General features: G+C 34.5%; 1 protein-coding gene across 3 annotated transcripts in view; it reads left to right on the top strand.

Moving 5' to 3' along the window:
• Window positions 1–24,578, top strand: part of ACVR2A (activin A receptor type 2A) — an 80,946-nt gene that overhangs the window by 43,305 nt on the left and 13,063 nt on the right. For 2 of the 3 annotated variants that reach the window (XR_004423666.1, XM_033112281.1), the window contains exons 2-7: window positions 1,873–2,080; window positions 6,455–6,564; window positions 6,750–6,904; window positions 17,634–17,657; window positions 21,476–21,619; window positions 23,468–23,611. Coding sequence is in view for 2 of the 3 variants with exons in the window: in XM_033112281.1 (XP_032968172.1) it covers window positions 1,873–2,080; window positions 6,455–6,564; window positions 6,750–6,904; window positions 17,634–17,657; window positions 21,476–21,619; window positions 23,468–23,611 (785 nt within the window). In the remaining variant the exon portion in view is untranslated. The remainder of the gene's footprint in view (window positions 1–1,872; window positions 2,081–6,454; window positions 6,565–6,749; window positions 6,905–17,633; window positions 17,658–21,475; window positions 21,620–23,467; window positions 23,612–24,578) is intronic. The other variant, XM_033112282.1, reaches the window with a different exon arrangement.

The raw sequence follows: 24,578 nt of genomic DNA, 5'->3' as shown, positions 1-24,578 counted from the left end.
CATACAAGTTTTTGCATGGACATAATATTTTCATTTCTTAGGTAAATACTTAGGCATGTGATTGTTAGGTAGTATATAGTAGGTGTATGTTTAACTGTAAGAAGTTTTGAAACTGTTTTCCAGTGTCTGGACCATTTCACATTTCCACCACTGATGTGTGAAAGACCCAGTTGCTCTACAACTTTACTAACTCTTGAGATGGTTCGTTTTCGTTTTAGTTATTCTAATCATACTTGATTTAGTTTTAGTTTGCATTTCCCTAATGTTGAATGACACAGAGTATATTTTCATGTAGTATTTTCCATTCACATCTCTTTGGCAAAGCGTCTGTTTGAATCTTTTACCCATTTTTTTCAAAAATTAGGAAGTGTGTTTTCTTATTATTGAGTTGTGAGAGGCCTTTCCATATTCTGTATATCAGTTCTTTTTTAGTAAATAATTTGCAAGTATTTTCTCCTAGTCTGTTACTTTTTTCCTTAACTTTCAAAGAGAAGTTTTTGTTTGAATGGAGTTCAACTTATCAATTCTTTCTTTTATGCTCATATATGTTATGTTCTAAGAAATCTTTCATAACTTATGTTCATACAGATTTTCCTTTTTTTTTGTAGAAGTTTTGTAGTTTTAGGTTTTATTTAGGTTTATGATATGTTTAGAGTTAATTTTTGTATTTGATAGCAGATATGAGTTGAAGTTTTATTGTTTTTTTCCATATAGATATCTAATTGTTCCAGCATCAGTTGTTGAAAAGGCTATGTTTTCTCTGTTGAAAAGCATTGGCAACTTTGCTGGGTATCAATTGACCATATATATGTGTGTGTCTATTTCTGGATTCTCTGTTTAGTTTCATTGGTGCATCTGTCTGTCTTCTCACTAAGACCACAAGCTTTATAATAAGTCTTAAAAACAAGTAGTGGGAATTCTTTTTTGTACATCTTTTTCAGAATTATTTTAGGTATTTCCATTCCACTGCTTTTCCATATAAGACAAGAGATAGTTTAATAACCTTTCTTAAAGGTTATTTACAGTGTGGAATCTGAAACCATTAATGAACTTTATGTCCCCTGTAAAATTAAAATATATTGGGCTATCTTGAACATTGAATGGATTTTTTTACTCATGAATGCTTTTGTAACATCATACATAATTCATTTGAAAAATACTGGTTTTCTGAATTATACAGACCTTCCAAATATTGGCACATTTCATAATTAACACACGTATTTAAAAGTAACATTTGTCAGTATTATCACTAACCTCAGAAAATTCTTTAAGTATTGGGAAGGTGTCAGGCTAATGGCAATAGATACAAATTTTCCAAAATTCTTAATTTTGCTCAAAAACTCAAATTTTACCATTGGTGATGCATGCTGTCAGTTGTTTTTCTTGAAGTAACAGGTTTACTTGGTTCATTTTTGAGAAATGTGTCTGCCAGATACCCAAGACTGAAGAACCGTGCTTGATTTCTGTTAACTCAGTCACGCAAGGGCTTTTTCTTGAGGCAACTATTGTATTTCAGTATACAGAAGTGCTTTTGATTCAATCCTATTTTGTCACACAGAATATTGACATCTACCCAAGGGTTAAGATTTAATAAAATTAACGATTTTCTGCTTTTCATCAAGGACATTTTTAAGTAAAGTGAAACTGGCTTTTTCCAGAGAAATCTTGTGATATATGTAGTCTCTTTGTATTAGCATGCTTATTATACTTAAAGGACAGCAATTGATCTGGAAACCTGAGCCTGTTGTTATAATAATAAGAAGACAGTAAATTACTGACATTTTAGGAAGATCTGAAGTTGGTATACTGGTAGACAATCTTATTTTAAGAGCTAATACAGTTATATTAAGTTGTTGTTTTATTATCTTATAGGTGCTATACTTGGTAGATCAGAAACTCAGGAGTGTATTTTCTATAATGCTAATTGGGAAAGAGATAAAACCAATCGAACTGGTGTTGAACCCTGTTATGGTGACAAAGATAAACGGCGACATTGTTTTGCTACCTGGAAGAATATTTCTGGTTCCATTGAAATAGTGAAGCAAGGTTGTTGGCTGGATGATATCAACTGCTATGACAGGTAAGGAAACGTTTCTTTTTTTATGATGATGTTGAATAATTTTCACTCCCTCCTCCTCTTTTAAGTCGCTAAGAGAGTAGATCTTACAAGTTCTTATCACAAGGGGGAAAAATGTAACTGTGTGATAATGGATGTTAGTTAAACTTATTGTGATGATCATTTCACAATATATACAAATATCAAATCATTATGTTGTATATCTGAAAAATAATGTTGTGTGGGTTTTCACTTGTCTTTATATTAAGATAAAATTATGAAGCCCATTATAATGACAAGATATAGATTTTAAAATAATAGCTTAAATATGGCGTATTTGTTTTATCTTTGATGTACTTTGAATAACTGACCAAGTATATAAGAAACATTTCTTTCCCTATATTGTTAGGATTAGAAACGTTTTTTTTAAAAGCTAATTTAAACGAAAAAGGATTTTTAAAATTGCTTTAAAAGAGAGTATATCTGTTGAAAATCTATCCTCAAGGAGAATAAACCTTAATCATAGTATTTAATTTCCTTTTAGTTTTCTGCTTTATGTATCTGGAAGAAATTGATCTTACTACATTTTTTTCTTGCAAAATAGGCCTTTGTTCTTTACCCCAGGAGACATTTTAACTTGACGTTCAAAATTACATCACAACTAGCACAGTCTTCATAGAAAACTACATTTTATTTGAAAGATCTTGCTTAAATTGTTTTATTCTGTGCTGGAAATAAAACACAGTGGGCATGTTACTGATTGTTTGTAATCTTTCTATAAGGAGTCCCGTAGATACTGGGCTGACCGCTTAAACTTCCTGTGCCACAGAATTTTCACTGTGGTGGGTGCTGATGGCTGGCAGAGGCTGCCAAGTCCTAGATAACCAGACCTCTAGGAGCCAAAGAACTGATACACTCATGGAACACTAGATATTCCTGATTCTCTTTTAGGAGTTCAATTGATTACCATGAATTTGTGGTTGATTGGTCACTTGTGATTAATAATAAAATGCATTGAATAAGACCATAAAAATTGAATTAGCTCCATTTTTTCATGAGAAATTAAAAGTCATTTAGGTATGTATTTAGTATTTAGGGTATCCTTCTAAATCTGAATTTTTCAGGGATTATTTCTCTTTAATTATACATTTTAACTGCGTATTAATTATTAGCCTCTCTATTAACAGAGGTGATCATCAAGTGATATTTGCTCTTATGAAAGGCAAGTAGGACCACTAGGAAAACAACATGGAGGTCCCTCAAAATATTAAAAAGAACTACCACATGATCCAGCTATTCCACTTCTGGGTGTATATCCGAAGAAAATGAAAATACTAATTCAAAAAGATACCTGCACCCCCATGTTCATTGCAGCATTATGTACAAAAGTCAAGATGTAGAAGCAACCTAAGTGTCCGATGATGGATGAATGGGTAAAGAATATGTGTGTGTGTGTGTACAGTGTGTGTGTGTGTGTACACTGTGTACACACACACACACACTGTACACACACACACACACGAATGTTATTCAGCCATAAAAAAGGAAACCTTGCCATTTGTGACCACATGGATGGACCTTGATGGCATTATGCTAAGTAAAGTAAGTCAGACAAAACCCTATGATCTCACTTGTATGCGGAATCTTTAAAAAAACAATAACAACAAAAAACAAAACCCAACAACAACAAAAAACCTCATAGATGCAGAGAACCAATCATTAGCGATTGCCAAGGGCAGGGGGTAAAGGGTGGGTGAAATTGGTGTAGGGATTCAAAAGGTGCAAACATCCAGTCATAAAACAAGTAAGTCCTGGGGACATAATGTACAGCATGGTTACTGTAGTTAATAATATTGTATTGTGTATTTGAAAGTTGCTAAGAGGAGGAGTAGATCTTAAAAGTTCTCATCACAAGGAAAAAAATTTTGTAACTAGTGTATGGTGATGGATATTGACTTGTTTTCATTCACAACATACATAAATATCAAATCATTATGTTGTATATCTGAAAATACAATGTTATGTGTCAATGTTATATGTATATAAAGTTATATATATATATATATATATGTATATATACAAATATATAATGTTATACCTCAAGTTTAAAAAAAGCTAAATGAGGTTTGGGTATCATCTTTATCCCCAACTATCTTTCCCTAATTAGTTGAACTCAGGGATCCCTGTTCCTTGTGTAGTAAAAAGCTACTTTGCTTCTGACAAAACCGGTATTGCTGGAGGTTAAACTTTGCTAGATAATGGAAAGTGGGTTATTCAGTGCCAGTGCTTGCTCTTACAGTGATACTTACTACACCAGCTTTGTTTCTAGAGATTACCGCGTTTCCTCGAAAATAAGCCCCAATTAAGATCGTCAGCCAGACGGACGCATATAGTACGTTATGATGATGTTCCAGAAGAAGATGACATGACTGTAATTTGAATAAATGTAGATTATTGTACATGACAAAATAAGACATCCCCTGAAAATATGCCCCAATGTGTCTTTTGGAGCAAAAATTAATATAAGACCTGGTCTTATTTTCGGGGAAATACGGTAAATGCTAATTTAAAAGCATATGATACTTTGTTTTTATGCTGTGAATTTTATTAAAAAACAATAAGGATAGTAAGAGAAGTAGGCGAGAGGAAAAGGTTCAAGATATGTTAAAGTGTGGAGAAAGAGTAATAAGAAGAATGAAATGGCGAAAAGTAATTTTCTAATTAGGGTAGGTATTTAATCATGTTAATTTGAGGCATGATTCTAAAGATTAAATTTTAAATTTACATATACATTTGTCTTTATAAATTGTTAAAAATTTAGCTTTCACTTATCTTTTACTTTATACTAAATAATTGTATAGATTTCATTTTAAGGTTTGATTTTTGTTAAAACTACGTTCTCTGAAATATCTTGAGCTTTTCATTTTAAAGTTAAATTCAACCTTATTATTCTAATAACAATCACAAAAATTCACAGGTTATTTTTAAGCTTTGTCTTTAAATCTACCTGTTGTTTATCAGCAATATTTAAACGTTTGATTAAAAAAATAGATACAGTAGTCCTCCCTTCTTTGCAGTTTTGCTTTCCGTGGTTTTAGTTACCCATAGGAATTAAGAGTGTCATTTTTCGGTCCAGAAATATTGACTTGGAAATTCCAGAAATAAACAATTCATAAGTTTTAAATTGTGTGCTCTTCTGAGTGTCGTGAGGAAATCTCGTGCCACCTGCTTCACCCTGTCCCACCTGGCCTGGGACGTGACTCATCCCTTTGTCCGGCGTGTGCGTGCACAATGTATGTGCTGCGTTAGTCACTTAGTAGCTGTCTGGGTTATCAGATCAGTTATGAGAGAGGGAGACCATATTCACATAACTTTCATTACAATCTATTGTTATAATTGTTCTATTGTATTATTAGTTATTGTTGTTAATCTCTTACTCTGCCTAATTTATAAATTAAACTTCATCATAGGTGTGTATGTAAAAAACATAGTTTAAACACATAGTCTGTAAAGGGTTCAGTATTATCCTCAGTTTTAGGCATCCACTGGGGGTCTGGGAGTGTATCCCCTGCAGATGAGGCGGCTGTGTAACCGGTTCTTAGTGGCTGATTCTAGGAATTGTTCTAGGAGGTAAATCTCTATCTTTACAGCAACTTTGCTCCTATATAGAGGGCTGCGTCTCCGCCCTCCGCCCTCCGCCCTCCCCAACCAACCTAACTGGAATCAGTTTTTGAGTTACTAGGTTCTATATGTCTGCTGTTACATATTGTTCTTTACTTGTTGCTTATCTTAACCCAGTTCATTGTGTTCAGGGAATTTAAATCTGCCACAAAAAAATGACACTTAATTCCCAAGCCTAGTTTGGGTCTCTGATAGAGAGACGTTCTGCTATGAGATATGCACTTGCATTATTTTGTGTTTGTGTACTTATGTATGTATTTGTATATATATATTTATATGTACACACGTATAGCTTTATATATAGTGTTCAGTTTCTGCATTCCTGAAAAGGGAAAGCTATATTTCCTGTGAGAAAAAGCACTCCTAGATGAAATTTCTTCACTGCCTTGTGTTCCCCTTCAAGCTTTCTAATAATTAAAAAAAGAAAAAAAAGATAGTTGTCTTAGCTTGATCATTAAAAATCAAATTAAAGCAACAGTCTCAAGGAGCCAATGTGATTGTTATAAAATCAGCTGTTGATTTTCTTCTGATGAGATTTAGTAACAGAATTCCAGGAATAGTTTTGGATTTTAAGAATTGATCATTGGATATTGATAAAAATCTTGAAGTTGACTATAAATGACACATTTTATCTCTAAGTAGAACTTCAGAAAACACCTATTGTAGATTCAGTATAATAATATTGATTTTAATTATTCCTCCTTTGTTTGTTTATAGGACTGATTGTATAGAAAAAAAAGACAGCCCCGAAGTATATTTTTGTTGCTGTGAGGGCAATATGTGTAACGAAAGGTTTTCTTATTTTCCGGAGATGGAAGTCACACAGCGTAAGTTTACATGGAAAATATGGACGTCTCCTTAGTAGATTGAAAGCAGAGCATATTTGTGTTGATGGAATAATTTATACCTACTTCTATTTTTCCTTTTCTCCTAAAATTTGACCCTATAATAAATATTTATTGTAGAACTTTGTAGACTAAATCTGAATTGTTTTTTTCTCCACTTTCCACAGCTACTTCGAATCCAGTTACACCTAAGCCACCCTATTACAACATTTTGCTCTATTCCTTGGTGCCACTTATGTTAATTGCTGGGATTATCATTTGTGCATTTTGGGTATATAGGCATCATAAAATGGCCTACCCTCCTGTACTTGTTCCAACTCAAGTAAGTTATTGTTCTGTACTTTGTGCTGTTTCAAATTGTATATTTTAAAGGCATATTACTGTGGTGAAACCCACTAGGTTGTTACAAATAATTTTCCCCTGGAGTTAATTTTTGAACGTTTATTGTCATGGGAACTATAGCTAATTTTGCAAACTTGTTCATTTGTTGTGTCTTAAACTTTTATCACGTAAGGGTTGAGGTAGAGTAAATTGAAGGATGTCCTCCTTCCTGTTCTTCTTGGAAAAGTTTATTGTAGTTATAGGTACTCTACAGTGTGGGATCCACCCTGCTTTGTTTCCTGAGAACTAATTGATGATGGAGAAGTGATATCATAACCCTTCTTTCCCCTTCCCTTCTCTCCTCCATCCCTAAAATTTTGTGTCTTTTTCAAGACTACTTACCAAACTATCCTTTTAACCAGGGAAAGGGAGCCAGAAAGGTAATCAAGGAGGTGTGGAAAAGAGAGAGAGGTTTCATAGGGAGATATATCCATAAAAATGTTGTTTTGGGGGAAGGAGCAGACGCATGATGTTTCTCATCATGTATTGTTGGTAGTTTTTGTTTGTAGCTTCTCAGTTGTGTACTGAAGACTAACAACTTGTTTAATGACCTTGATTCTCACTCCCCCGACCCCGAATATTTCTGAAAATATAGATGTCGTGGGTAGTCAGATTAAACTCATGAAATTTTCCTCATTCTCTATCATGTAGAGAGTTGGCGCTGGTCAGTGCTTTACAAGACTTAATATAAGTAGTTGCTATTCTGCAGGCTGAGGAAAGGTGATAACTTTTGGTTATACTTGCTTGAGACATCTTTAAACTCTAGATTTTACTGTGTTTCTTTTAACTCTTAAGATCTGATTACCTCGGCCTTCTGGATCTCTTGGTTTAACTTTGTTTCTCTAATACCAGTAAGAATGGTTAAAACTTGATAGAAGAAAATGGTAAAGTCCTATAATGTAATGACTAGAAAACTTCTTCCCTTTAAGCTTTATTTACATAACATATTTCTTCCTCAGTACTGGCAACAATCTGTTGCCAACTGGTCATTGAGCCTCATAATCTTTGTAAGATGAGTATAGGTAGAAATAAACCCAAAAGTGAAAATACTTGATTAGTTAAGCGCACTGTTTTGTACAGCTGAAATATTTTTACTTTTAAACATTTGTAACTAAGTTGTAGGTGTATTTAAAATCATCTCTAAAAAGTATTTTAAAATAAAAAATTTTAGTTCCCAACAAATATGTATAGTTTATTCCAAATGGCCATAGGATGCAGTTTACCTTCTCTGGGTGGTAACTATTTTTGTTTATTATCTATATGTAGAAGAGACAGTATTGAGTTCTATAGTGGTGTCAGAATGTACCCTGTATTTGTGGTATGATAGAAACAAACTGGAAACTATGTTTAAAAACAAATTTGTTATTTCTTAATAGAAGTCTAAGAAGAATAATGTAATCTTACAGATAACATTGATTTGTACATAATATTGATACAAAAGTATGGTTGGACTTTTTTTATTAAAGGGCTCGTTTTCTTGTATATGAGTCTACTTTACTTAGAGATGCTAATTAATTCAAAGGTTTAGACTTCTAAAAAGGAAAGATGCAATTATTATTCATAAGTAACTTAAGAACCAGGGATCTTTCATAGTACCCATCTCTGTGGGTTTTAAATATTTGTTGCCATGGTTAATGTTATTGTACACATTTCTTTTCTGCTTGCTTTCTTCTGTGGTGAATTCAGATAAACTGTATCAGTTACTGAGAAATAAGGAATTAATTTAAAGGTTTTTTGATGGAATGACCTGGAATGGTCAAGCTTTGTTATTAGAAATACAAGACCTGCCTGACCTTTATGGTTTCCCTCTGTCGTAAACTGTGTTGTGGGAGAGGACCACTACCATCAGTGTTTCCACGTTCTTCCTTTCTGTCATCTCTCACTGTGGCTCAGAAAGTCTAGTGCTGTGCTCTCAGTCTCATTTTTGGTGAGTGGTTACGCAGACTATTTCTGCAAGGCTACTTATGGGCCGTCTAGTTACAAAATACTCAGTTTCATCTATTTCAGAATAATTGTTGATAATCATATCAAGCATTTATTGAACACTTACAGTGTACAGAGTGCTTGTAAGTTATATATATGTATAATAGAAGTATATAAATTAGGTAAGAATATTCAAAATATATACAATAATCATTTTCCCCATGATTTCCAAATCATGGTATTTCCAAATCATGGTGACTGGTATATGGGGATCATCTTCAGAATTAGTTAAAAAATACAAATTCCTGCACCGCACCACTCCCCTGAAAGTATGGAATGGGGCCTGGGATATTAGGTTTCTCATAAGTTTCCTAGGTGATTCTGTGACCAGCCACGTGTGGAAAGTACTAATTTGATTTTTACCTCACAGGTTGTTTATGTAGTGTCATCTCCATTTTATCGATAAAGAAATTGAGACAGCAAATCTCACAAGTATCAGAACTGGAATCTGAGCCAAGGACTCTGACAACTAAAGCTTTGCTCTTATTGCTTATGTTGTTCTGCCTCTTTGTCCAGAAAGGAAATGCCTCGGGTGTTTCAGATAATTCAGTAAAATCCCTGCTAGCTCCAAACCATCCTATAGGCTAATTTCTTTTCCTACTTTGGATGTTGAATTGTTTGACTATTAAAGTGAGTAATAATGTGATTACATTGACTCCGGTAAGACAAAAAGGAAAATAAGTCATAGATATATAGAAGGTCATATTCGTGTGTCTTCCATTAAAAAATGTTCAGCACATTTTAGAATAGGGTTTATGAACATTGATTGGGTCGTAGGTACAGATGCTTGTGTGTCTGAGTTGAGAGCGCCAACGCCTAGTAGATTTTCCAGGCTTTTTTGAGGGATGGGAGCAGTAGATAGGGGAGACATACCACACATTTGAAATCTTAAGGTGACTTCTGTATTTCATCTCATATTCATGTCCCCATTTTCAAAGTTTGATTCCAAGACCAGTTAAGAAAAGATCTTACATTTTTATTGTGGGTTTCTGGAACATTCTTTCTCTAAATTCTTTGAACACTTTTAGCCAATGACATAAAATTTGTCATTCCTTTTCTTAGGGAAACTTTTCCTTAGAGTTTTGGCTAAAGGCTGGTTTGTGGATTAACTGGTCTGATGTAAGACGTTAGTCTTATCACGGCGATTCCTTGTTGATGAGTCGTTGCTACAATAAGAACTATACTTGAAAAGAATTTACAGTGATTCTCAGCAGAGGAAGCTACATTTACATATACTGGACTCATTCCTTGGTCTGCTCTGAGTCTTCTTTCTCTTTGGGAAACAAAGCTCAGTGCTGTGGGGCATCAGGAAGACTGAGAGATACTCACATGTGGCTTCTTAATAAGCTGGTCAGGCAGTAAAGTGGTGGGATTTTTGTTTGTAAGACATAAAATCGTTTAGGATTTCTTCTGGTTTTCTTAGTATTTTCTTCCGAAGAAGTGATGTAGGGATTGTGCATGGTTTTAAAAAACTGGTCTTCAATTATGGTTCTTAATAACCAATAAACATTTCTGTTCTAAAATATATCCAGCATAGTAAAAGGCATAGAAAAAAGTAGTTTTACTGTATTTTTAATTTTATTTAATTGAAGCTATTCTTCTTTCTTTACAACCTGTGTGCTTCTGTGTCTCTAACGTTTTCGCACGGTGTCCCTGTCTGTCCTGCGTGAAAGCTCAGACAGCCCCTCCTCTGGCCCCATCCTTTCCCAAAGTCCTGTCATTCACCTCTTTATCCCTCCTGATCCTGTTGTATGTAGTGCAGCACATTCTTACACCCAAGACTGACATGATTTCTGTAATCTCATAGCTAGTCTTCTTGCTTCCAGGTCTCTCTCTTCATCTGTATTGATGAAGAATGTAAAAGAGTATTTTACGTGTCTGATTATGTTCCTTCTGTGCTTAGTTGGAGGGCTCTCCATGATCCACAGCAAAGAACACAAAGTTTGGAGCATGATATGTAACTTCCATACTTCGCCTGCCTTTTGATTCTTTTCTCCCGTCACATCAGAAGGCGTCCCATATGTATCTAGATTGCCATTAGTTATGCATCATTCCTGAAAGAATTGAGAAAGTAATGCTCAAGTCTGTTTCAGTTTTCTGTGATTCAGGTGAATGACCTCAGCTAAGAAAGGTTCTAGTCATTTGTTACGTTTCATTCTCCTTCTTGCTTGTGAGCTCCTTGAAGACAAGGTGTGTATGGTAATCACTATTGTATTTCATGATATTTGTATGTAATGCCATTCTGTAAGGGATGAATTGCTGAATTGACTTTGTTGCATTTAGAGTTATACTAAGATGATAATGCAGTATGCCCAGGGATTCCTTTAATAAACATTCAGGTGTTTTAAGGCTTTGCTTTAAGATAAATCTGGAGGCTGTTTACTTGAGAGTAAAATGAGTTGAAGTATTCCAGGCTTTCATATAGAATGCCATTATTCAATTCTTTCTGTAATCACAGTCTTGAAGCATCTTTTTAATTTGTGTCACCTAGGTCAATTTTCTTTTTGCCTGTGTTGAAACTATAATCTGTAGTGAGTAAACTGAACACAGACTGGTTTTTCTAGTGCCAGTGAGTCATGAATATGAGGGAATTGATGCATTGACTCTATTATTAAGAAGTCCTATTGTGGTTAGAGTTAGTGTGGTTTCAATAAAACTATTTGAATCGCTTTCATAACCGTAGGTGAGCTTAAGCTTCCTGCTTATAGATCTGCATTTGTGCTGATAAAAAAATACCACTTGATAAGAAATGCATTTTAGGGGCTAGAAATTACCTGTCTTTAAGAAAGTATGAAGTTAGCTTCTTGTTAAAATTTTATAGGTTATATAAATAGTCCTATAGTATTGCAACATTAATACTTTTTAAATGGCATTGGTCTCTTCAGTCATCTCATCGTGACATTTTGGTCGAGGTTTTGGTTTGAGAAAGACTAAAGTCTTTCAGATGTTTGACATACTGAGTTGGGCATACAGAATAATTGCGTGACCTTAATATTAAAATAATAATAGGTTGTTGTTTCATCCTATGTCAAATTACTATCCACGAGAAACTAAGCCATCTGGGAAATGCTTTGTAGGATTTTCCTGTTGAACATGAATCTGTATACAGAGGGTGCCAAAAAAAAATGTATACACATTTAAAGAAAGGAAAACTATTAAAATGGTAATACTCAATATATACTGATAACAAAAGATGAATACAAGTCACATTTGACTTCTGCAATTACAAGAAGGGCTCAAAGTGGTTACCATCAGCGTCCAGACATTTCTGATCATGGTGAACTACTGCTTGAGCAACGTTGACCAAAGTGTTCACTGGTATACATTTTTTTTGGCGTACCCAGTATGTACCTTAAAATTAATAAGATACTGAAAGGGTAGCATAACCTTATCATTCAGCCAAGTCAATTTAGGGAAGTATGCTCCTTTTTTGTTTGGGGAGGATGCAGGGGAAATTTACTAGATTTTGTTAAGTATTTAATATGCTAATATTAAGTTATACTTGCAAAATAAACATTACTTCTATAAAAGCACTTCTTAAAATAGGTTGGTTGCTAAATGGTTGGAGTTTATGAACACATCTCTATATCTTTCACTTTCTTTTTAAAAGTCTATTTAAAAATTATAAGTTCTTGCTTGTTGTAACAAGACAAATTATGCAGAACGAAGAGTGTTCCCCCAAAAAAGAGAGAGAATCTTTTGTTCTTCCTCTTTTTCCTGTATCACTTTTCTGAAATAACCAGTTTTAAAAGGTTGGTGTGTATCCTTTGATACCTTTCTCTGATCTCATTTGTTTCAGTGTATGCTTTTTTCTCTTTTATAGTTAAAAAATGTTATTCCACAGTGTATACTTTTCAGCTGAATACTTCTAATCAAGCTCATTCTGATTAAATTATGGATTTTTATTAATTAAATGTATTGGGGTAACATTGGTTAGTAAAAATTATATAGGTTTCAAGTGTCCATTTGTATAAAATATCATCTATGTATTGCACTGTGTGTTCACCACCTGGAGTCAGTTCTCCTTCCGTCAACATTTATTTGATCCCCTTGGTAGAAGAGGTGAATGATGTGTTTTTAAGTGAAATTTGGTGGAACTTAATGTATGCTGATGAAATGCCAAACTTTGTTGTTTTATTAGCTTAGAGTTTGTGTTAGGTTTCCAGCTCTGCTAAGAACTGGAACCTACATTTCACAAATACTTTTAACTCTATCTTTTAGCATGCTTAAAATATGGTGATGTAATGCTACTGTCTTATGCTTGAGCATTTGTTGTTTTTTTCCTGGTAGATGCCTAAGAAATAGTGCAGGGCTACTACAAATGTCACTTTCTTCTATGTTCCACCAATCTATGTGATTGCTTTTGTATTGGTAACCTAAATTACAACTAACTTTTATATATACTTCTAAACTGATTGTTGGAGAAGTGCCATAAATTATCCATAGGCATGCCATTTGACAAATTACTCTTATGGGAATATATATATATATATATATATATATGTATTTCACTTACAAATGCATAGACAGGCCCACTTGGAAATTAGCTGAAATTCTGTGTCCAAAAGCAAAAAGGAAGGGAAGGAAGAAGGAAAAAATTAGTTTTATCAAAAAGCTTAAAATAAGTTAACGCTGCACATTAATCGAAGCACCTTATTCCTAAAACTGACTTATATTTGTTTAAAATGTTTAAGTTCAGTTTTCCTTTGGCCTGTGGAGATGGCAGTGTGCCAAGTTACGAACGGGACTGGTGTGCACAGGCCAAAGTACACAGTTTCTCCTTTTTCTTGTCTGCAAGGGAACGGTAGATAGGAAGAAGTGGGTTTGCTTTTCTCTATATTCTTTATTTCCTGGATCTCGTCCTAGGTCTATTCCTTCATTCCTAGCTACTTCATCGCTGTCAAATCTTCTTCTATTAATTTGAGATGATAAAACTGAAAAAGTCCATTTGTTAGTGAAAGCTGCTTATATCAGATAGGCTGGGAGCTACTCAAGTGTGTCCGTTTGTTTTGGTCTTGCTTAAGCACTCACCTAATGCTCGTCCTGTTGTGTGCCAAGCACTTGCAGGATGTACAGTAGTAAGTGGCACCGGGACAGTCCTGCTGGCCCTGGGAGCCCTCAGTCAGTATGTAGGTGAACTAAAGTTTGGTTGGTTGGTTGGTTGACTTTGCAGGTTGGACGTGAAGGGTAAAGAGTACTGCAAGGGGGTTGCCTCAATAATTTTGGGCATAGATGGAGGAAAGGAGTTGAAATACATGATTGCAGTTCTGTAGTGATTTGGAGAAGAGCCACCTGGGGTGCTTAACTAATGCTATGTTGTCAATAAGTGCTAGCTGTTACTACTAACAGAGCAACAGCCTCAAAACTGTACTCAAAAGGAATCATTTTTTATTGAAACCGTTGTAGATATGTGTCAATACTTTGAAATTAGTGTGATAAAAGATTTCATTTTGAGTACTCTGTCAAGCACTATACAGAACACTTTACACATATTAGCTCATTTAATCCTTCAACACCCCATGATACAGGTTGTGTTTTATGAATTCCATTTTACAGCGTAAGAAAATCGAGGCACAGAGAGGTGACTGGCCTAGAGTCAGTCTGCTGAGTGGCAACGCCTGGTCGTTTTTATCCAAGGATTATTATCCACTAAAGTCATTTTAATGGAATGGCTTATTTCGGTAAAAAACTAAAATAAGATAAGGGGAAGGACCAGAGTGCATAAATTACATTTAAAATAGTTTTTATAGTGAGTGTATATAGACAGATAACCATAACCACCCTACCATATCACAATTTATTAATACATAGCACGGTCCTTTTCCTTTCTTTCAGACTTACTTGCAGAATACAAATGCTAAAATACAAATTAAATTTCTTCTATACTAGTAATAAACCTGATACTTCTGAGCAGCTGCTAAAAGGAGAATGGGCACGCTTGTATCTATCTCTCAGCCTTTTAATCCCAATGCTGGTATCTGAGGAGCCCACCACTTCTTAGGGAGTGTGTTCAGAATCCTAATTTCATCCACCTTGGTCAGTCTTTGCTTGGCTTCCAGGAGGTGTCAGATGAAAGAAACTGTAGGAAGTGGCAGTTGATATATCACAAAGGAATTTTGAAGTTATAATTGGATAGAATCATGGCTGTGCATTTGACAGTATCAATATTAGTGAATCTGTTAATGTATAATGTCTTGCTTTCCCTACCCCAGAAACATTTGTCCTGATAACACACACTGTGTTATATCTTTATAGATTCTATTTCTGTCTGCTTGGCAATAGTGTTTTTATATTTAGTGATTGTAAAATTTTTTAGAATGTAAGATAATTAGATGACTAAGAGGAGATAAATTTAGAATTTGTCAGTTTACAAATACTTTGGGTAGGGGATCTTTAATTCTCCTTGAGAGTTCCAAGAAGTTGTTGAGTGAGTTATCCCCTCTCATCGCAAAAAATATATAAAAATTTTGGAGTGGTTTAAATACATAGGAGAAATATCTATATTTATTTTTAGTATATAAATGAACAAAATCCATATTTCTAGAAAGATTTATTTGTGTTCCAGCTATGTATATCTAAATACTAAATATCTCCACTGAGATGTCTCCGAGCACTTAACATTCAAGTGGAATGCTCTTCTCTCTCAAACCTGGTTCTCAGGAAATGGAACCAGTTACCATTTGGTTGCACAAGTCAGAAATCTAGGATGTGTCCCAATACTGCTTTTTGTATCTTACCTTCCTCCCTCTAATACTTCATTTCTCAAGGGTCCTCTCCTAAGGAAAACCTCTTAACTTGCCGGTCGGTGTAAGTCAGGTTTCCTGTTACAGGTGCTCAAAGTACTGAATTCCTTTAGATTTTATAATTATGCATTTATTAGTGTAGTCTTTGGTTAGTCTTTCTTCCCCACACTGTAGGAAGCACCAGGAGAGCCTGGGTAGTCAGTGGCTGGCACAAACTAGGTGCTCAAAGATTTAAAGATTTGTTGAATGGAGAAGGACTGTTCATTTCTTTTCCCCTTAAGGAATACGGAGCAAGTCTCTTCCTCATTCAGCAACCTAATTACTTGACATTAATGTGCTGATTTGGTTTTCACTGTCATCTCCAGTTATAGTCCATGCCATTCAAATTACATTTTCCATGCTGTGCCTCCAAACTGTTTTGTTTGGTTACTTTATGTGTTTTGATGAATTTATTTTTTTGGATTCTGTCTTGACCCTTTTATTTTGTAACATACCTTATACACTGAGGCCTGTTTTTAGTGTCTCTTGTTTAGTTTGGATCATTCTGTAGTTTATCCTAATATTCACTTATTGAGCAGTATGTTGAACAAAGATAGACTTTTTGGTAAGATGCATGGATAGCACTTACTTGCAGTGTTGTTACTGTGGCATCTTTATCTCTGAAAGCACCTGTATGCAAACAAACCTGAGAGATGCTTAAGCCTTGGGAAGCTGTAGTCTAGTTATTCACGTGGCACGTATTTCTTTTAAGGGATGAATTTTACTCTGGAGTACTGATCAGATGTTTTGATAGTAGGATTAGCTAAGCCTTTTAGATGAATTATAAATAATCCTGAATCATTTTCATTGGAAAAAAATCAAGAAGGAAGAAAAACCAGTTAAGCAACTGGTACAGATAAATGGGTTGTCAAATCTTTTTTGTCAGTGCTATTGTTCTTTATAGAAATATCGGAAACTGGGGAATATAATCAATGATTAGAAGGATCAGAGCCTTCTTTTACACTGGTGACAGTATTTCTCTTCATTTTAAATTTGGCCCTTAACTTATTTTAGGATGACTGGGGAAAATGAAAATCTTGTTCTTTATGAACGTCTGTCCTCAGGCTGAAAAGATGTATGGATACTTGTTCCCCGGGCCAGCACTGTTACACTTCTTCACTCTTGATGTGTCTAGGGAAATAGATTAGCAATAGGCCTGGTCTGTTACTTTTCTACTTTTAATTCTGATTTTGTCATTCTTCCCTTGTCTTTTTTTTTTAAAACCCTAATTGTATCGTTACCCCTAGTGTATGGGTATAGTGTGTATTGTTCCACACATTCACATAGGCACCAGAAACATTTTTTTCTGTCTCACTATTATGAGTCTACTGTATTGCATGAAAGGGGAATGAAGCCGTTCAGGAAGTGTAGGCGATTGTAAGGAGTCTTGAGACAGCTATCAGAGATGTGGTCTCACTTGAGCCACACACATAAAAATTTCATTACCGCTCCTACAGTTTTTGTTAAGGGCAATACTGCCCTCTGGTGTCCAGAAGCCAATTCCAACGCATATCTTCTCTAATTACTTGTTTTACTCTTATAGTTTAGAACTTCTTAGAAAACTAACAGTTATTTAAGACTTGTTTAGTTTATTTGCTAGCTTGAAGTCCATTGGACCAGGTAACTCAGGGTCATGCTAGAGTCATCTTTATAATACCCCTTATCTGATAAGTAGTGTCCAAGTTTTCTTTCATATATATACATACATACTTATTACTTTCCTTCATTTATAAGGAAAGTGTTCCCAATCCTCATTTTAGAAATATGATACATTGGATCATTGCCAACCTTTAAAAAGCTGAATCATTATTCTCCTTCTTTCACTTTTGTAACTGATGTGTCATTTTTCATTTCATTCTGGATATAAATCGTAATTTCTTTTGCCTGTGTTTTTTTCTTCACAAGCACGCCTTTCATATAATGATAGAGGTAAGATGCATTGATGTTTGTTTTATGGTTGTGGAACTTTCTGTGGATGCATACTAAACATTTTGTTCTTAGATTTTTTTTGTTGTTGCTTTATTGTGCATCCTTTATAGTTTATACATTTGTTATGAAGTTTTTTTTCCTACTTTTAGTATTGAAAACATGATTTATTTGCCATAGTAATAGTTTTTGGTTTTAAAGGATTGTTAACAGTATTTATACTTTTCTGAGATGGAATGTAGAAACAACTGTTTTAGTTGATTAGACATTAACACCTAATGATTAGATTTTTAGCCTTAAAAACCTTGTATTGGTTAATTTTTATATTATGTCATTAGCTTAAAGGTCAGCATGTGCTCATTTTTGACAGGGGCTGACTTTCTGGTTGAACCCATTATCTTTTAATGTGAAATCTATATTTTCGGATAGTTTCTTTCATCTTTGACATCTTTAAGTAATGGACAACCTAGAGAAGTCTAACCTGATCTTTTGCTGTGTGGAGGCTTAAGGCTTTCTTTAGGTTAGAGTTCAGCCTTCACATGGAAAATGCAATAAGTAAGATGATCACCGACTGCTTCGCAGCTCTTCACATCTAATAATTTATTCCAGTATTGGCTATAGTAATGATACTGGAGAGTGGTATTGGAGTGGGGGGCACTCTCTCCAGCTGTTGTCGTTTGTTCTTTCACAACATGATGTCTTTTGATGCCATAATTTTCACACACAAATGGGTAAAGAAGCGGTGTAATCACAACCATGCTGTAATGCATATCTTTTTAACTGTGCAAAAAATAGCATGGATGCTGCAAGAGAACTGGAGACTTAGGGACCATTTTAAGGAATTCTGCAGTCTTTATCGTTGCCCCGCTCCCCAAAAGTGGTTTTTCTGTGTAGCACAGCAAAGCCATGTTTTATGGATAACATCAGAATGGTGCTGTCATTATGAAGTATAAATCTGAAATTGTCTTCCCAGGTGTTCATATATTTTAAAGGTATAAATATTTATTTTAGAATCAAGTATTGAGTTTTTGTGGGTAAATTAGTATAACAGTGTTAATAAATGGAAAATAATTTCTAATCTTAAATTACAGAATAAGTAAAAGCTAGATATTAGAGATGCAGTTAAAGATTACTATAAATTTAATGAAGAGCCAAAAAGTATGAAACAAAAGAACATTCTAGTAATTTTTTTATTGAAATGCCAAAAATGTTTGTTGATTGGTGTTACAGATTTTATTTAATCTGTTACAGTCACTCATTTTTGAACACAGCTTTTTAAGTATTATAGAATATTATTTAAAAACACATACCATTTCTAATAGTTTTGACATTCCATAGGGATATGGCTTTGTAGACTTTTTTCTCACCCTTTCAAAATTGGCCAGTGTCCACCTTCGTTTAAGCTCTTTATGTATAAGCGATTTTGACAACAGTGTGTTTTCAGGCTGTTAGGATACAATGGTAATAGCACTGGAGAGTAATCTAAGATTTCTCACTGAAGTCATGGCAGCTTAGAGACTTGGTGAACAAAGCTTGGAAACGGGAACTTTGAAGTTTATCTCCACATTTGGAAAACATTCAATGATTTTTTTTTTCTAAGCATAGACACTGAAAGTTATTGTATGTTTCCTAAAATTAAGGCTAATATCATATTAAATCATATTTTGAACTATTGACATTCTTAATTTGACATGTACATTAAGTGTACATTGAGAATTCTGTTTTATAGACTGAATCAGATCCAGGTGGTCGGTGCTCTTTAGAACACAGAATGGGCAGTGTGTATGTTATGTAGAGAGACATTATCGGTCAATACATATCAAAGTTATTAAAACTCTTAGTGTTGAAATTTAGAGCCATATTACCCTTTACCTGGTTATTTTTCCTCTTCAGCTGTCAGCCCTTATCTGTATACTTTTTGGCATCCCTGCTTTGAAAAATTGATTTTTTTTTAACTTATCTCTAAAGGAGTGGAATGATTGACTTTAACTTTATAGTTTCAAATTGAACTTTTTCAGTTAGCATAATTATTCTTTTATGCAGTTAGCCAATAATCCTTGGACTTTGAACCCTCAGTGGTTTCCTTTGCCTCTAGAAGTGTAGTTTTCAACCTTTTGTCCTCCTGTCTCCACATTCACGTGAGTGGAATCTCCTATTACACGTGTCATGACCAGTCAAGGACTGAGGTAGGGAGGATTTAGTTTTCATAAAACCTTTCCCATGTTTCTTGGTTCTCCTTCCACTCAGGATCATAACTTAGGATCCATACTTCTATAAGATTTATATCTGACTTCCTTGACTTGTCACTCTGTTAAACGAAAACACTCTTTAGCCCTACTAACCTTTCATGTTTGGATGTGTGAAGGAGAAAGACCTTTTGTACACATTTTAAAAATAAATATCTGAGATTGAAGTGAATCACAGGAAGTGTTGTAGTTTAGTTTATCTTAACTTTTTAAAAATAGGAATTCTGAAACCATTTTGTAATAATTGTCTACTGTAGTTCAGAAGAAGAAATGCCATGTTTTTTTCCCTTAATATCTTGCAGTCTTTCTGTTGTTGAGGGTCCTTCTAATGTGGAGGTCAACTTTATAAAATCTTGAGAGGCACCAGCGGGCTGAGCAAAGCCTAATGGGAGCAGCAACAAACAGTCTTGAAGCTTAGAAGAGTTTGTTTGTTTGTTTTTGTTTTTAAAGGGAGGAGAGGAAAGGCAGAGAGATGCACTGATATGGGGGTGACATACTATTTCCAAGTGTCTTAGATGCCACCCAGAATCATCATATCTGTTGCTGTAGCCACAGAAATTTTAGTAGCTCCCTACAATATTCATTATGCAGCCCTTCAAACATTTTTATTTTCTCCAAAGCTTTTCAGAAGGCTTTCTACATCTTTTTTCTTGCAGATATTGAACTGGTAACAATACTTTCAGTGAAGGGTTGCCACTCTATGGTACAGGGGGATTCCCTTGCCTTTATAAATGCTGTACTCCTGTTTATGTGCTAGTAGTGCTCCATTTAAACAAAATTAACTATCGCTATACACTTCTGTTTCATGTACCAGACCCTGTCGTCTGCTATGATGACCGCTCTCTTTCTGAATACCTGTATTTTCTTTGTCCGTCAGACCCAGAATACTAGTAATTGTTATCTCAGGTCAATTTTGGGAAATGATTATAAGCAAAGGGATGAATTGTTAATAGGTTGAAAAATTAGAATGAACGGAATAGTTTGGCTATAGCAGTGTTAACCTACATTATTTCTTTTATGTGCTTTGTATTTGATATCACTATCTGCGATGTGTTTGAGAATGTGGGTATTTCTGAGATTAATGAAGAAAGGATTTAAAGTTAAACAGTCACTGGGGAAACTTGTGGATTTTGAAGAGGTTTTCTTTGAGACACAGCCATAGTTTGCTGTTTCTGGCACTTTTCGAATCCTCGTCCTGTAAGGAAGTAGCAATTGGAGGAAACCGTTGAAGTGTACTGTTAGTAGTATCCTAGAGGTCACAGAAAATCTTAGTGGGGAAAATTAGTGAGAGACTGGATCAACAGGATTTTAGGTCTTTTCTCCTGCTCTGCATATATAGCAATAGCGCTGAATGTTACTAGGAAAACTCTTCATTCGAGTTGCTTGCCTTGTGATGACTATAGATAATTAGTAATGCTTGAGAACACATTTTTGGGAAGATTGAAGTTAATGTCATTTGTATGTGTTTATTGTTTCTGTCAGTTGATTCCTCAGTATACTCACTTTCCCCCTCATATTTAGAATGACATGTATCAAGTGCTGCTTTTTAATATTATTATTATTGTTTATCTGTAGGATCCAGGACCACCCCCACCTTCTCCATTACTAGGTTTGAAGCCACTGCAGTTATTAGAAGTGAAAGCAAGGGGAAGATTTGGTTGTGTCTGGAAAGCCCAGTTGCTCAATGAATATGTGGCTGTGAAAATATTTCCAATACAGGTATTTTGTTACAGTATTCTAATCTGCATATATGTTTTAAAAGATGAAACTGGCTAGGTTGTAACTCATACCGTCTGGAAACATACGCCACGTGTTTCAAGGTGATTCTTGTAATACTAGGGAAAGTGGTCAGCCCTGTTACAAGTGCCTTCTCATCTGAGAGATGGAATTAATGGTACAAGTCATATTTGCTTAGAGTGGTGGAATTACAAAAAATGAACATACAGATCTTTTGCCAGTAAAAATTCTAAAGAAATACAAAGTGAAGGTGAGGATTCTAATAAAAAATGTGGTCCATTGTCTGAGTGGTTAACTTTTAATATCTCATTGACATTATCAGAAAAAGCAAACAAAAGAGTGAAAGAGTAGTGTGCTTTGTTTTAGAATTGCTGTTTGGAGGTACATTATCAAACGGATTCATTTTTGCTCTACTTTTGAGAGTTTATGTAATCATTTCAGTTTTTGTTTGGTGAGTTTTCAGAGGCAGTGAATCAAGACTAAATAATTGGTTTACTGTTGAATAATTTATTTTATTTTTAAATTTTTATTTATTTATTTATTTATTTATTTATTTATTTATTTATTTATAAGGGGGCTGACCTCGTAAAACTCTGGTCTAATAACACCTTTGACTTGACTCATGTTGTGTTTTGTCCTGTTGGTGGTATAGACCTGTGGTGATTCCTCTCCCCTGTCTCTTGCTCACACACAGCCCTGCGGCTAAAGCCATGCATGGCATTGTGGTCCTGGCACCCACACAATGGGTCTTCCTTATTCCAAACTTATTATATAATCAAACTTCTTTGTCTTAATATACCTAGATTTTAGCCTTCTTGCCTTTTTCTTAGAATCTGTGAAGAAGTTTATTCCTTTTTTTTTTTGTGGAAGTGTAGATACTGCATAGTTTAGTTCTCAGAGGAAGAGTCTATTCTTTTGTGGCAAGGTTCACAAATATTTGGATGATATTAACGCAAGAGTAATAACAATAACAGTAGCTAACATTTTATTGAACGCTTCTATTGTGTCAGGTAGAGGTGCTTTCCGTATATGGGTGCTCACTAATATGTCCATATATTACCCATGTATATAATACAACACACCATATACATATAATACAGCGACCCCATGAGGCGGACGTTACAGTCCCGTTTTGCTAATAAGGGAACTGAATGATTATGGAACTTGCCAAAGGTTCTTAGATATTTTGGATCCGGAGAGTTACTAACCATTATGCAATCATGCCTTCAACTTTCCTTATCCTTTCACTGTGAAAAGAAATTAAATCCTTTATAAATCGATATGTAGGCATGGATCAGTTAGAGGCACAAATGCGTCTGTGGTGTTTTAAATTACTGTATTGCCTATTTATACTCCATTGCTCTCTGTTGGCTTTGCAGGGTATTGTAAACATTTTGTTAAGAATGTGTGATACAACGTTAATCTGAACAGAAATTTCTAATTAGATGAAGTCATTCTACCTGAATTTCCTCTCTCAGGGAGATTATTCTGAAAAGTAACACAAGTAACTTCAGACCACGATGAAATTCCACTGGAGTGCTGACTGTAAGCAGAATGTGCTGCTGTTGTTAGCTACAGATGTGCAGCATTTCTGATCAACACCTGTGTTTATAAACTAGAAACACAGAAGAGTATGTTTTGAGGGAATGGGGCAGGGCAGACATTTGGTATAGAATTGTTACCTATCATTACTTTTCTTTTATTAAAAGACAAAACTAAAGAATCTTTTAATACTTAGCTTGATTTTTTTTTTCCTTAGAACTTATTTGAGTTATTGCTTAGATGGCCTGTATTCTTTGCATTCTTACTATTCTTTCTTTTTGACTTTAGGACAAACAGTCATGGCAAAATGAATATGAAGTCTACAGTTTGCCTGGAATGAAGCATGAGAACATACTACAGTTCATTGGTGCTGAAAAACGAGGCACCAGCGTCGATGTGGACCTTTGGCTAATCACAGCCTTTCATGAAAAGGTGAAATGACTTTCCATTTTAACTCAGTAAAGTCGGGGTTGGTTTGCTTACCTAATGTTGGTTACAAATCCTTCAGACTTATTCTTTCTGGGAATAGTATGTTATTATAGTTGGTTAACATTTATACATAAAAATCTATTTAAGAGAATAATTTATTTTGATAAAAGAGCAAAGATGGCAACTTTTTCACCTAACCCTCTACATATGTAATACCAGTCTTTTATCCCTGATTTCTTGTGCTGCATTTACCTCTCTTACAAATAATTATTTTACTATAACCAATGCTTAGTAATTTTCATTTACCATTTACCATCCATTTTGATTACATGAACTCTTGTTTCAGCTTGAATTTTGTTTCTTAAAACTGTAATCAAGGTAGCTTAGTGACAAAACCAGAGTCAGGAAATTTATCTGATCTTTGATCTGTCACTCATTTGTAGAGTAATCATTACCAAAACCACAGTTGCGATTTTTCCTCAAATTTTCTACTTTCAGAGTTCGTATGAAAGTACACATTAATGAAGTAGGAAATCGTGTTCTTCTTGGCAGTCAGGTTCATCATTGTCAGATATAAGTGGCTCTTTTACTTCTTTTAATTCTCTAGAGGAAGATTCTTTATGTTAGTTATAGTTATATGTCTTAATTTTGTGCTTTCCTAGTCCTATGCTGTGACATCTCTATATCAGTATATTTTAACTTTTTAAATATTTTCTGAAAGTTTAGATTTTCAACTAGTCTTTTTTTTTTCTTTTTCTCTTTTTTTAACTTGCCTTCTAAATAAGGGGAAATTGACTAACGTGCTTGTAGCAAACCTTTAAAGATTAGTGGTATTTCTTTCTGGTCAAATGTTTAATATGAAACTTGCATCATTCCAGAAAGATTGCTTTTCAGATATTATTATTATTCACCAAAAGGAAAGATATGTTGCCTTCCATAACCTCTTAAAAGTAAAAAGGAAAGTCTCCAT

Source organism: Rhinolophus ferrumequinum, chromosome 8 (genome assembly GCF_004115265.2).
Source record: "Rhinolophus ferrumequinum isolate MPI-CBG mRhiFer1 chromosome 8, mRhiFer1_v1.p, whole genome shotgun sequence".
Classification (NCBI taxonomy): domain Eukaryota; kingdom Metazoa; phylum Chordata; class Mammalia; order Chiroptera; family Rhinolophidae; genus Rhinolophus; species Rhinolophus ferrumequinum.
Note: the sequence above shows the minus strand (reverse complement) of the source record. Positions and strands in the feature narration are given on the sequence as shown.